The sequence below is a fragment of the Carya illinoinensis genome, chromosome 1, assembly GCF_018687715.1.
Source record: "Carya illinoinensis cultivar Pawnee chromosome 1, C.illinoinensisPawnee_v1, whole genome shotgun sequence".
Classification (NCBI taxonomy): Eukaryota; Viridiplantae; Streptophyta; class Magnoliopsida; order Fagales; family Juglandaceae; genus Carya; species Carya illinoinensis.
The window spans coordinates 37,984,733-37,997,737 of record NC_056752.1 but is presented as its reverse complement, the minus strand read 5'-3'; the positions used below and the strand labels follow the sequence as shown (position 1 = coordinate 37,997,737).

Here is a 13,005-nt window from a genome sequence, read left to right as displayed (position 1 = left end):
TCTAACATCTATGGACGGATCCATCGATGCCATAAAACGAAACAAATACTCAAATGTGTAAGCGAAGGAAGGATGGTACAGCTAAGTCACAGTAAAGAATAGTATAGTCCCAAATCCATTTGATTCATACAAGCTATTGTTCCAGCTGTAGAATCAATACAATTAGGTTAAGAGGCTCTAAAAAAACAGAGCCATCGAACTTGGATTATCCCAGATTCAAATAATGGGACAATTTTAGGGTATTGTCTAATGTTGGAAAATAAAAGTGCAACACCATAAGCTTAGTGCTGAGACGTACAGTTTCAGAGTCTGATATTAAATGAAGTCAGACTCCAGAGGGCGCTCTACTGCGGCTTTATTGATCAGCAGCACTCACTAGTGTGCCAGTAAATACTACAGAGTGTTATTCAAGAGCTCGCTTCTCCCTTAGACAAAAATCTGAGATCTTGCAGCCACACGTGAACACTTCTTTCGACCAGTTTTGCTAAGCGCACAAACACAAGTTTCAAGGAGCTCATAATCTTCCTCCCAGAACAACAAGGATGCCTTCGCTGGGTTCTCCAGAAGCATCTTTGAGGTTAGGAAACCGGCAATTGTCCATGTCTGGAAATGCCGGGATTGCTTTCCTATGAATCTCCCACTGCGTGTGTCATAGTATTCAGGCCACTGATCCACTGAAAGCCTCTTCTCAGCCAAAGCAACTGCCTTCTGTGCTAATTCTGGCCTCCCCATCTTAATGCAGGCCAGTGTGAACTGAAAATATACGATATTTACCAAGTTGGATGATTACGATATGGCCAGTAAGTACTGAAGATTAGCTTTTAAAGCAAGGCCTGGTTAAACAGATTAAATTAGACAGCAATCAACTCACCTGCCATAGCAGTGTTGGCCAAGATCCACCATTATGATATGACCAGGGGCTGCAAGCAAACACAGAGTCAGACTTGCTTAAAAGGGAGACAATAGGAAAATAACAAACAACTTATAGAGCCTCACGTATTCTTTGGGTCACTTCCAGTGATTATTCTCCATTCCTCATTCTCCAAAGCAGGATAACAAATTTTAAGAGGCATCTGACCCACAAGATCTTCCCATTTGTCCTCAATCAAACTCAGAATACCATAATTCTGTTGTGGACTACCTAAAGACGAAACGATGGCCCAAATATTTCCAAGTGTAAAAAACCTAAAATCCATATGAGCAGGTTGCAGATTGCCAATGAGATAGCCACCTTTATCGGGGATCCAATCTACTAGCCAAGAAGGAATTTGATCAGGATAAATATTGAACTTGTTGATGGCATCTGTGGAGTATTCCTCTGTCTTGTAACGGTAAATCTCATTGATCTTCTGAATATCCACCCAATAATACTCTCTGATATGAAAGGAGAGTGCACTGAGTCGATTATTGATAGCAGCCACCAGATTCTTGGTTCCATCATTGACAATAAGCATCTCACGAGAACAGCGTAGAGCTGAGTAGAATAATGCCTGGATTTTAACATTTGTTAAGCAAACAGTAAAACCTAAGATGTGGACAAGTGCGAAATGATACTAAGGATATGAATGGGAATTGGAAACGTTATAAACCACAAAACTTTAGGCAGAATCTAATGTATACCAAGCACAGGATTTACATTTTAGAATAGCAACACTCTGAACTTACTTGTATTTCAAGAGGGTGTCCATGAATACCCATCCGTCTATCGATCATGCAGGAGCCATCAGTCACTAACAGAGAAGGAAACATGTCAAACCCATCAGTCAAGCACAGATTGAGGACTAATCTTATGCCTGTCTGGACGTCAACTCGTTCTTGCAATGCATAGTCTCCTGTGATCTTCCCATAAGCTCTCAACAATATAATCCACCACAACCCTGTAAAAAGTAACAAACATATTCTTCAAAATTCGATATCCTTGTGCTTCGATTTTTGTCGAACTGACCATACGCAACCCATTTAAGCATGCATGAGATATGTTAAGTCACAAAGTGTTCAAAAAATTACAGTTTCAGGCAAGATAAATAAATAAATAAAAGCAAGATATTCAACAAACAAGCAATGATGGCTAAAGCCCATGCAGTGGCATTACATGGAAAATAAGTTCTTAACCATTGTTTCAGTGACCATAACCATTATCTTCTTACCCGAATCAACAGGGGCAACTCGACCAATGGCTGATTCACCAAAATCAGGATCTAAAACATCCTCAAATGCTTCATTGCTTCCATCAAGAGGAACAGTTCTAACTTTAAAGCTTGCTGGCATCAACCCTTGCCCAGGACTGTAGCAGTCCACGGTCTTCTCCCAGCTCTAATAACCAAGGAAAAAAATATGCAATAAGAAATGGAACATTAATCTGGTATCAATACTACTTAATAGATCACATACTACAATCCAATGTGCCAAAAAGATGCATTAAAAATCTCTTAAATACGCTTTCTTACACCATTATATTTAAATTAAATTCTATCAACTTCTCTTGCAAGCAAAAACACATAATAGAAGAAATAGAAAAGGCAATTAAGACAATGGACTACCTGCAATTGCAATGTGTGAAGAAGAAAATTCTTCACAATCTCTCCTTCTCCATTGAGCAAGAAGGCAAGTGCTGACGGGACAAAATCACGAATAAAGACCTGATCATAATTCAGTGGCTGGTTGTCACTTGGATCGTTAGCTGCAACGGTCCCCACTGGATTTCCACAGTAACTTACAACTGAATTTCGAAGCAAGCTCCATGCCTCTTCCTCGATATCAGACACTTTTCTCTCAACCTTTTTCTCATTCAAACCCTTCAGATTATCGATATTTACACTTGGCCCATTAAATTCAACCCGAGACTCTTCTTCTTTAACAACATCATGACCTGTCTCGATCTTCTCGATCACCAGAGGCTTCACATTCAGCCCACCCTGAATGTAAATCCTCTCAAAGTTCTTTTCATTAACATGGGTTTCGACCGAGGTGGAATGGTTCCTAAAGTCTGATGCTACAAAGGGAATTACTAAAACACCCCTACCCCTACCACCACCACGACCTTTACTTTGATTAACATGGCAACTTGTGCCAAAAACCCTAGACTGACCCAAATTCGAATTGGAAACACTAAAAGCTCTCCTATTCGAATCAATTACCGGTATATATCCTACAATCTGAGATTTACAACGGCGAGATCGACGACCATGGAATTTCAGCAAATTATCGGTTACCACATGATTGGATTTTTCAGGTGAAAACCCAAACATGGACGACCTTTTGTAGCCAATTAGTAATACTCTACAATAAGGTTTCATAGTGGAAATTCCAATACAACTGCCGGTGTTCATTCTTAATATCTGTATAAATATTGTACTTTCCCCCTAAAATTGAAGCCACAACCCAAATTTGAAAAATTATATTGTTTTCAGCACAGATTAAGCTACAATTTCACTGAATGTAAAATATGTACGGCTCTGTTAATCAAGAAAAGCTGAATAACAGAGGTTAAATATAGAAAAAGAAAAAGAAAAGAATTTTCTTTATAAATTAACACAATATAAATCAGAGAAGGGAATGGGAACTGGAAATGGAAAAGAAATTTTCGTAACAGTGATTAACTTACAGTTGGGGAAGACGTTGGGGTTTGAATGAGAATGGTAGAAATGAAAACGCAAGCCCAAAGGGGAATTTTATAAGCTTAGGAAAGGGAAAGTTCGTGGTGGTTGGAAACATTGAAAGTTGAATTCGAATGGCATCTGATTTTACATTCCTATCCGTGCACGTGCAAGGCACCTTTTTATCTTGTTGTATCAAATGTAGAATAAACTACTGGAGGGTATACTCGTCACGCCGGTTTTTGTTAACGTAGAACCGGATCGGACTTGCCGATGTGGGTCCTAGACCGAGACCTGACTGTCTAGTCTAAAAAACTGAAAAAATGTGCGAAATTCAAGAAAGCGCAAAACTTTTCACAAGTTGGGTGGTCCCAATAAATGTTTTTTTTCTAAAGCGTATCGTTGTATTTAACACGTGGAGACCTTTGATTAGTTGTGTGAGGGACTTTACACGGATAAAAATATCAACGACTATTATTTAGTTTTTATTTTTTAATAATTTCAGCTCGCTTTTTGTGGACGGCTACGGATATCTATAGGAAAGTTAGAAATTTCGGGATATTTGCGAAACGGGATTTTTTTGGGTCGTATTCGCAATCGCACGTACGTGTGGAACGGGATGTATCGTGTATGTATTCCGTATAGCAGTGGAGGTTACGTGCGTGTCTCTGTATCTCGCACGAAAGAGGCGTGCACCACGGTATGATTTTGTCTCCCAAGCAGATAAGCCCGACACGTCGTCGAAGGATTACTTTACATTTTAGTTTTTGTTGTTTAGCCAAACAAAAAAAATAAAAATAGAAACTTCATATAGAAAAGTCACATGCAGCGTACTCCGTTGACTGCAAATGTGTAAATATAGATTTTGGACATGTTTGAATAGGTAAAAGAATTTTCAAAAACATTTCATAATTTTATTTTTAAATATTATTTAAATATAAAATATATTTTTAATTTTTTAATTTTTTTATCTAATCATTATCTAATTATTATCCAAATTCAAAAATCAATATAACTTTTAAAAACTTTAAAATAGATTAAAAAATTATATTCAAATAATTTTTAATTTTATAATATTTTTATTCAAATTTTTTTCCTCTTTCTCAAAACTCAATGAAATATTTTCATTCAGACAATTTCACTACTATACACAAAATTTTGAGACACTCCAAATATCCTAACAGCAAATGAGTAATATTAAGTAGAAGTCATATACAATATTTCTACATGACTTTTATTTTAAAAAAATGCATTAAAAAGCTGGTTTTTTAAAATATTTTCGCTTGGTAGGAATTAATTTTTTTTTTTTTTAAATCTGCACAAAACTTGTATACACGAGACTTGTACAGATGATTGCACATAATAAAAATAAATACCAAGATAAATTAAAATGATCAACTATAATTTTGAAATATTCTCTGAGCTGAGAAATTCTCATACCACCAATCTAATGAGCAAAGAAAATTCTATGAAATATGAGTTTTGCTATATACAAACACAGTCGCGTACTAATCTGTGTACCAATACTGATTCATTCATAGTTAAAATTTAAATTAACATTGTTTGTAATAAAATTTACTTTTTGATCAATCACATCATATTGATGCATAGATTAGTAAATAATTATACTTGCAACTATATTTTTCCATAAAATATATATGTGATATAATTGTATTACGGGCAGCCTGTCGAAAACCAAGCTAGGATTTTGGGTTGGGTGTAAAAAAGGGTCTGCTAGGGCGCAAAGACGATGAAGAGAACTCTACTAAATAGCAGGCTAGATTGGGTTGTGACTACTAACTAAGCCCACGTAGCAGGCTGTATTGGGTTGTGAATACTAACTAAGCCCAAGTAGCTTGCTAGATTGGGTTGTGACTACGTGGGTAATTTCAACTTTACAAAACCCATCTCGTGAAACTCTGACATTCTGTTTGGACGGGGAGAACATGGGCCATGGGGAGAGATGAGAAACAAATGAGTTCATCCAATGACACACCATAGGAGATGGCCCATTCCAGACAAACCGGATCTGATAAAAGAAGTCAGCCTGGTATGGTTAGCCACATTCTTGTTCGATATCCACCACAATGAACAATGGAGATCGTGACCTTTCTTTTTAGATAGCAATTCAGATCAGATATTTCCACAACTGTCTGCTTTATTTAGATAACTTAAATAAAATCCAGTTTTCTTAATTAATTTAAATATGCATGTCAAATTAAGTACCACTTTTTTTATTTAATTTATAAAAACAAACCATCAAAATTATTAAAATATTGTACAATCTTGACAATTAGATAGATCATAATCCAGGGTAGGGTACAAGTTATCAACAAGTGACAAAAAACGAATTGACTACTTTAATATATAGTTCGGGAGTGTAAAATAATTATGTATATCTTTTCAAAAAAGAAATATTATAAAATTAAAATAAAATACCTAATATTGACCAAATATATTTTGGAGGAATCGTGCTGAACGAAATGAGTCATGACACTCGTCAGATGCCACTAAGTCATTTAACTTGAAATAGATTAAAATTAATGCGGGCTTGACCCGCGTGAGTGTGGGGTGTTATTATAATAATATTATTGTACGTTAAACATGAGTTGATCAATTCAAGGGACGAAATAAGCTGTTAATTTGATGATCACTACTATAATATAAAATAATTTGGAGTAAATGGGTGGGTCAAGGTTTACAGTATTCAATTAATTCTTTTAATTTGTACAATGTTGGATAAATAATGTTATAAAAGCACTGCTACACAGCAGTCTCACACTTAACACATCAGTGTAAAATAGAAGAGGGTAAAATAGTAAATTTATATTTTTTAATAGTATGAAACAGTGTGAGGCTGCTGTATATATTTTTTGATTTTATAAATCTACTATGTCGTTTAGGTGGTATCGCTCAAGTATACTACTCGGTCAAAATATTTTTTTTTTACTTAATAATTAAGAAAGTAATTTTAAATATATTGATATGTACTTTTTTAAAAAAATTAAATATATTAAAAAATATGAAAAAAATATTTTAAAAAAAATGGCCTAAACGGCACGACCAGCTATAACAACATAATAGCCGACCCTATATAATTACTCACCCTACCCTTTTTTGGGTACTGTGGCAATTTACACAATAGATGGCACTACTCCCGCCCTATAAAAGTACTGTACGTGTATGTCCACTTGGTAAAAGGTTGATTTTTTTATTTATTTTTACTCCATTTGAGGCATTGTTTGACTCAATTGTACCTGGTTTTTTCTATGCAACTCGATCGGTTGGATTTTAGTATCCTATTTCTAGTTATCCTCGAAAGTTTTTAACTTCATTTTGGAAATTTAATATTAAAAAACATGATAAATAATAACATATATTTGGAATAATCAGGTCGGAATTATATGGCCGGGAATTGGCATTTTCAAACTCTGTCTGTTCAAAAATCCGGCCGGTTTGAGTTGCTCGGAAAATTAGAAGGATGTTATTTATGTAAGAGTATATATATATATCCTACGTACTTTGTTTTTTTATCCCATACTAAATTAAGGATTATGAGAAATAAACAAAATATCTGGATTAATAAAATAACAAATCATATGAAATAGAGCTTTTATTTTGTTTTTCTATTAAACTTGAAGATGAGACCCTGATCTCTGATTCTCTAGGCTCCAAGTGAACCTTCACCTTATCCATGCATAAATATTCTTATAGGCTACTAATATAACCCGTCTGTTAAGAAGTCGTTAGGATTGATAAATACTCTGATTTATTCATTTTATCTCATTTCATTATTACAACTTTTTTAAATTGAATTGTTTATTATATTTTGTGTAAAAATTTAAAAAAATTAAAATAATAAGATGAGGTAAGATGATATGAGATGAAACTGTTTCTGTATCTAAACTAAATTATTCACGTCAAAGACTTTCTTCTCAACGAATACATGACAAAATACGGAAAAAGAAGTAGAGAAATATTTGGTCTGGAAAAAAAAATAGAAAAAATAATACAGTTTAAACTAACGTTATTTGATCATGCACGTGATAAGTTAAGTTATATAGACTGATCAACATTTATACTATATATTTATCTATTTCACGGGATGAACATTTTCTTAACGTGTTGATTTGTCATAAACATAACTTCATCGTCTGCTTTCGTGAACCAACGCATTTCTCCAATTGATCATCCTTGTCGAAACCTAAAAGGAGTCACAAAGACAGGCATGCATGCGCCCCATGCTTTCATGTTTTTAACTTACTGGCCAGCTACAAACCATCATTCATATTAGGAAGCAGGAGACATCGGTTAATGTGTGTTTGAATGAAAATCTAAGGTTGAGTGGTCGAGATACCCGCCGTACGATGATGATCTTAATGTAATCAAGCGAAAAAAGTCCAAAATTAGTTATATTTACAAGTTAAGATCGATCGATTCCTTGTGGCTGGCCTTTATAGAGGTCCATTACCTAATCCATGTCTTGGGTTTATCCATACTCAACTCCAATCATCTCTTTTTGGTTTAAATTTTAATGGTCCATTATGTTCTGATTCACAACTTGATTTAAATGTCCATGTTATATATCATGCGACTTTTCAATTGGAATTGAAATTTAGCTACTGCTGACATGAGATGCATCCAAAAATTAAAAATATTGTAACTTCAAACTAGAAACGTACTGATTGTAACTTCAAATTCATATATAGCTCATGTTTGGCCGTTCGCAGAATGGTATTTTCATTCTTTCTCATTCTCACAAGAATACTCATTCTTATTACTTTAATCCATTCTTATATTAAAGTGTGTGATTAAAATTAGAGTGAAATCTCTAACATATCTAATTTCAACAAATTCTTCACTTACAACGCCCATATAAGAGTAGCTAGACCACCATTAAAATAGCCTTCTGAGGGTGACTTGACCACCCTCTAGCCATATATAGCGGTCACTCAGACAATTCTCGGCTATTTTAATAATTTTGTAGTCATGATCGGGAGCCATTCCTCTTAGTTGTTCCTCATTTTGATCTAGGAATGATTATTCCTTAAGGAACACCCATTTCTTATAAAATAAAATGTAACCAAATTTTGGAATAACTATTCCATTCCAAACCGAACTGACCAACCAAACCGAACCGACCCTTAGAACCTACATTTTAAATTGAAAGATAATAGTTTATGCACTATACCAATATCTCTTATTATTTCTTAGTTGAAGAGTTTTTTTTTTTTCTTTATATACTCCCAATCGCTTTTTTTTTTTTTACATGGAGAGGGAAGATTCGATCCTTGGTTTTCTTAATGAGAAACCAAGGTGTTTTCAATTGATCCAAAGGACCTTGGCCTCCCAATCGCATTATCCAGACGAAATAATGGAGATTTTTTCATGTCATTATTTATCTATTTTTTTGCCCGCATAACATTTATCACGATTTGATTTAGCATATTCAACACGTTTAAAAAAGGGCTTTGCTAGATACAGTCAGCAAATGCAGTCGGCGTGCAGTCGGCTGTAAGGAATGAATAAAAAAAATTATAAAAAAATTATTTTATATTCAGGGGGACCTACATGAATAAAAAAAAGTTATAAAAATAATTTTTTTTTTTCATATAGGTCCTGTATTAATTCACTTTTTTTTTACGACTGCACGCCGACTACATTTCCGGACTGCAAAAAATATTTCTCTTTAAAAAATGATAAATAAAGAACCGTCGACACGAAATATTAAACATTTAAATTGAGAACAATGATTGAGATTTAAAATAATGATCTGCATTTTAAATTACTCATATAAAATAAAAAATCACATTGTACTTCAGTCTTATCTTCTCGAGACTCCTTTCTTTCTATTAATTTTGTCGTTGAAAGTCATGTACTATTTTATTTTTTTAGCGAAAAACAGTGACGAGCTAAATGTTCATGAGCAATATAAGTAGAGTCGAACTAACTAAACTATAATATCAATTAATGACCCATATAATTCGGAAAAAATAATGTATTACGTGGTTCCAGCTTGACTTTACTACTGTGCTCGTGCAACCCTGTTGAACCTGCATACATGCAATCGCACCAAAATCTTTTTAGAATTATTTATTTAAATTAAGAAGAGTAATGTTACTCTTCATTCAATAATATTATACCATCCGGCCTATTAATATATATATTGATACGATACATTTCAAGTGATCGTTATTATCAACCACTGAAATGATAAACAGTACCTAAAATGTATCATATGGTAAATGTAATTGAATATGACAAAATATAGAATAAAGAAAATGATTACTCATAAATGAAAGTGTACGTATTATCCGTCGAGGTGGTAGAGTAATTAGTGCGAGCTTGTATTACATGGTTTTGAGATTAAGAGTTCGAGTCCAGACATAAATTGAAATTACTTCTAGTCATTTTTGAGTCATTGAATGGGTTTTGAACCAATTGAATATTTTAGAAATGTTGTGGCAGTTGATTTGCTCTTGAGACAATAGCTATAGCTCAAACCATATATTCCACAACAAACAGTGGCTCCTATGATCACGTTAGAAAAAATTACTATGTTGATCACCCTTTGTCTCCCATTTTCTTAAAAGAAAAAGAAGAAGAAAGCGTACGTGTTAATGTATGGACAGGATAAGCACAAAATCGCAAAGACATGTCATTCTTCGCAATAGTGGAATGCCAACACGGGCACTCACTTTATGTTTTGCGGGTAAGGAAGATGTTCTACACATTTTAAGGACATGACCTAGAAAATTGAAAAGAGATAACACCAACGTACAAAAGGTTTGTTGTTCAACTCAACCCCCCTCGTCCTTCGAATCTGTGGTCGTGATGGCTTTCAAAGACCTACTACTACTACAACCATTTAATTGTGTGCTCTCGCTTTCAGTACAAAGCTTCACGCAAGTGATAAACGAGGATGTGAAGGAAATTGTGTGAATGAAATGTCAAACGGCTTTAAAGGTCTTATTGAAAAGACACGATCAAAAGTGCACCCATGTATATCCCAAGTGGGCTCGTTTCCATGTTTCTTTGTTTTCCCAAAAATAACTCTACCTCCCCTCTGTAACGACATGTGGCCTAGATTTCATACTAACTGGAAATTTAAAAAAATATATTTATATTTTAAAAAACATCGACCACAAATTAGATATCTGGGTGCATATTCTCGAATGATGATAATGTTCTGACAAATTTCTGTATAAATATAATATTTATTTTATAAAAAATGAAAATATATATTATTTAATATTAAATTAACATGTTTAATGCATTAGCATATAGGTATAATTTTTGTGAAATGAATAATTCTAAAGTAAAACAATGTGACAATGAGAGTAAACATGTAGCATTGGCATAGCCACCTGAAATTAAATTGGTGAAGATTTTTAAGTACCTTTTCTGCTAATAATATCAATCACGGAGAGAGAGTGACGAGTACTGGTGACAATAACGGTGTTCAATAGCACAGTTCCATATCATTTTAGGTCCCACAAGTCATAGCACCAGATGCCTCATGGAATTCGAAGCCCGGGGACTACGATGGACCCACATATTGACTGGGAATTCATTGTATATAGTTCTCCAAAGTGGGCCCCACCACTGGAAGATTTATTTGAATTGTCGAAGAACTCAACGGGTGCCATTGTTGTGGAGTCCAGCTACACATTCTATTATATTATTATTTTTATTTTTTTTAGCTCGGGTGCTATAGCCTATACATTCTATTCCGAGGACCGAAGGATTAAATACTTTCTATTTAAGTCTCCGTTTAATAAAATAAATTTTATAAAATTTATTTAAAATAAGTTTACATATATTTAAATATTAAGATAAATTTAAATATATTTAAAAAAAATTAAAAAAAATTATGAGTCTCATATATAAATAAATGTTGAGTTGAAAAAATTTATAAATTTTATATGTAAATAAATTTTAAATTAAGATGAATTTAGTAATTTAAAATTTTAATATTTAGATATTAAATTTAATTTAAAATTAAAATGAATTCAGTTCAAATTCTAAATATGGATTAGATCTATTTATGCTAAAAAACACATGAATTTAGTTTATTACTATTATTTTATTTTATTTTTAAAATTCCTAGTCAATTTACTATCAAAGCTAAGGTATTACACCCTTAAAATCATTTTTTTTTTTAAATTATTAAGAGTGTGATGTGTCTTAATTAACATGGGTAGAATACTTCATTAAAATATTTTTTTAAGAAAAAAACGAAAAGATTTATCCATAAATTTATATAGATGAGTCTGTATGTGGAGAGTAGGGCCAATAATTTAAAAGAAAATAATAGGAGTACAGTTCAAACGCGGACTTCTAATATTTGGAGCTGTTTCAAGGGTTGCGGCGGCCGGTGCTTCTGTCCATAATCATAAATAATTAAAAAAGCAACCTTTAATTTAACACGTGGCACATCCACAACACCTCACTCACAAGGGGACCACTTTGGTGGCTTCTCTTAAAGGCACGCGGCCTACAAAAGATTCCCAGCCGCCATGACCCCCGCCCCCCCTCTCTCTCTCTCTGCACTATTCCATCACGTTTTGGACGACTTTTTTAGTCTCAATTCCACGTGTGAGCTTCTGTGTTTTTTTTTTTTTCACGAACTCGTAATTTTTAACCTCGGAACAAATTGACATTACCCAATATTTTTTTTTTAAGATAAAATGGTGTTTGTCTAAGTATAATGATGTTTTGTCTTGGTAAGTGGGTTCCAAACACTCTTGTCCGTCCGTACGTCGGAAAGCAAAAGAACAACTTATCGGAATTGTACTTAGGTGGCCTTTGAATCATGTTAACACGATAAGATCGTTTTTTAAATTACTAGCTATATATGCCTTCCGAAAGTTGTCCGTATTAATTGGGCTAACTCAATATATACGTCTACCAATCACGTAAATCCACGACTCCAAAATGATTGCCAATTACCTTTCACCAATCTAGAACATGGGGAGGGGGACTTTAATCCTCCGACCCCACCCCTCCTAGCATCTCCCATGTTCAGGCCCCATGGACAAGCTCTCAAATACTACACGACTTAACCTTAAGTATATTTATTATAATATCAGTTCAATAAGGACTTTTGTAATTAAAGTAGTGGAACCAATTATGCATATATTTAATTAAAAATTATAGTTATAATCGTGAATGTATAAGTATTGTGTAATTATTTTAAAATAAATAAATAAATATAAAATTAAAAAAATTAATTTTTTAATAATAAATTTTATATTTTTTTAAAATGATTATATAGTACTTACACACTCTACAAATATATATAACATTATTCTTAATTAATATTATTATAAATGTATATTATCTAAACCTATTAGTTTTCAGTGCAATTACCCATCAATAAGAAATTGAAGACCCGTAAAGGAAAAGA

The 13,005-nt window shown here is 33.5% G+C and overlaps 1 protein-coding gene across 1 annotated transcript; it reads right to left on the bottom strand.

Annotated features, from left to right (window-relative positions):
* Nucleotides 1-76: 76 nt before the first annotated feature.
* Nucleotides 77-3,713, bottom strand: LOC122317515 (alkaline/neutral invertase A, mitochondrial). Its single transcript, XM_043134642.1, has 6 exons — nucleotides 2,541-3,713; nucleotides 2,148-2,313; nucleotides 1,666-1,877; nucleotides 997-1,490; nucleotides 872-920; nucleotides 77-753 (listed from the first exon to the last, which is right to left on the bottom strand). Exons 1-6 carry the CDS (start codon nucleotides 3,327-3,329, stop codon nucleotides 427-429), a joined length of 2,037 nt encoding a protein of 678 aa, XP_042990576.1. The 5' UTR covers nucleotides 3,330-3,713; the 3' UTR covers nucleotides 77-426.
* Between the last annotated feature and the right edge of the window lie 9,292 nt (nucleotides 3,714-13,005).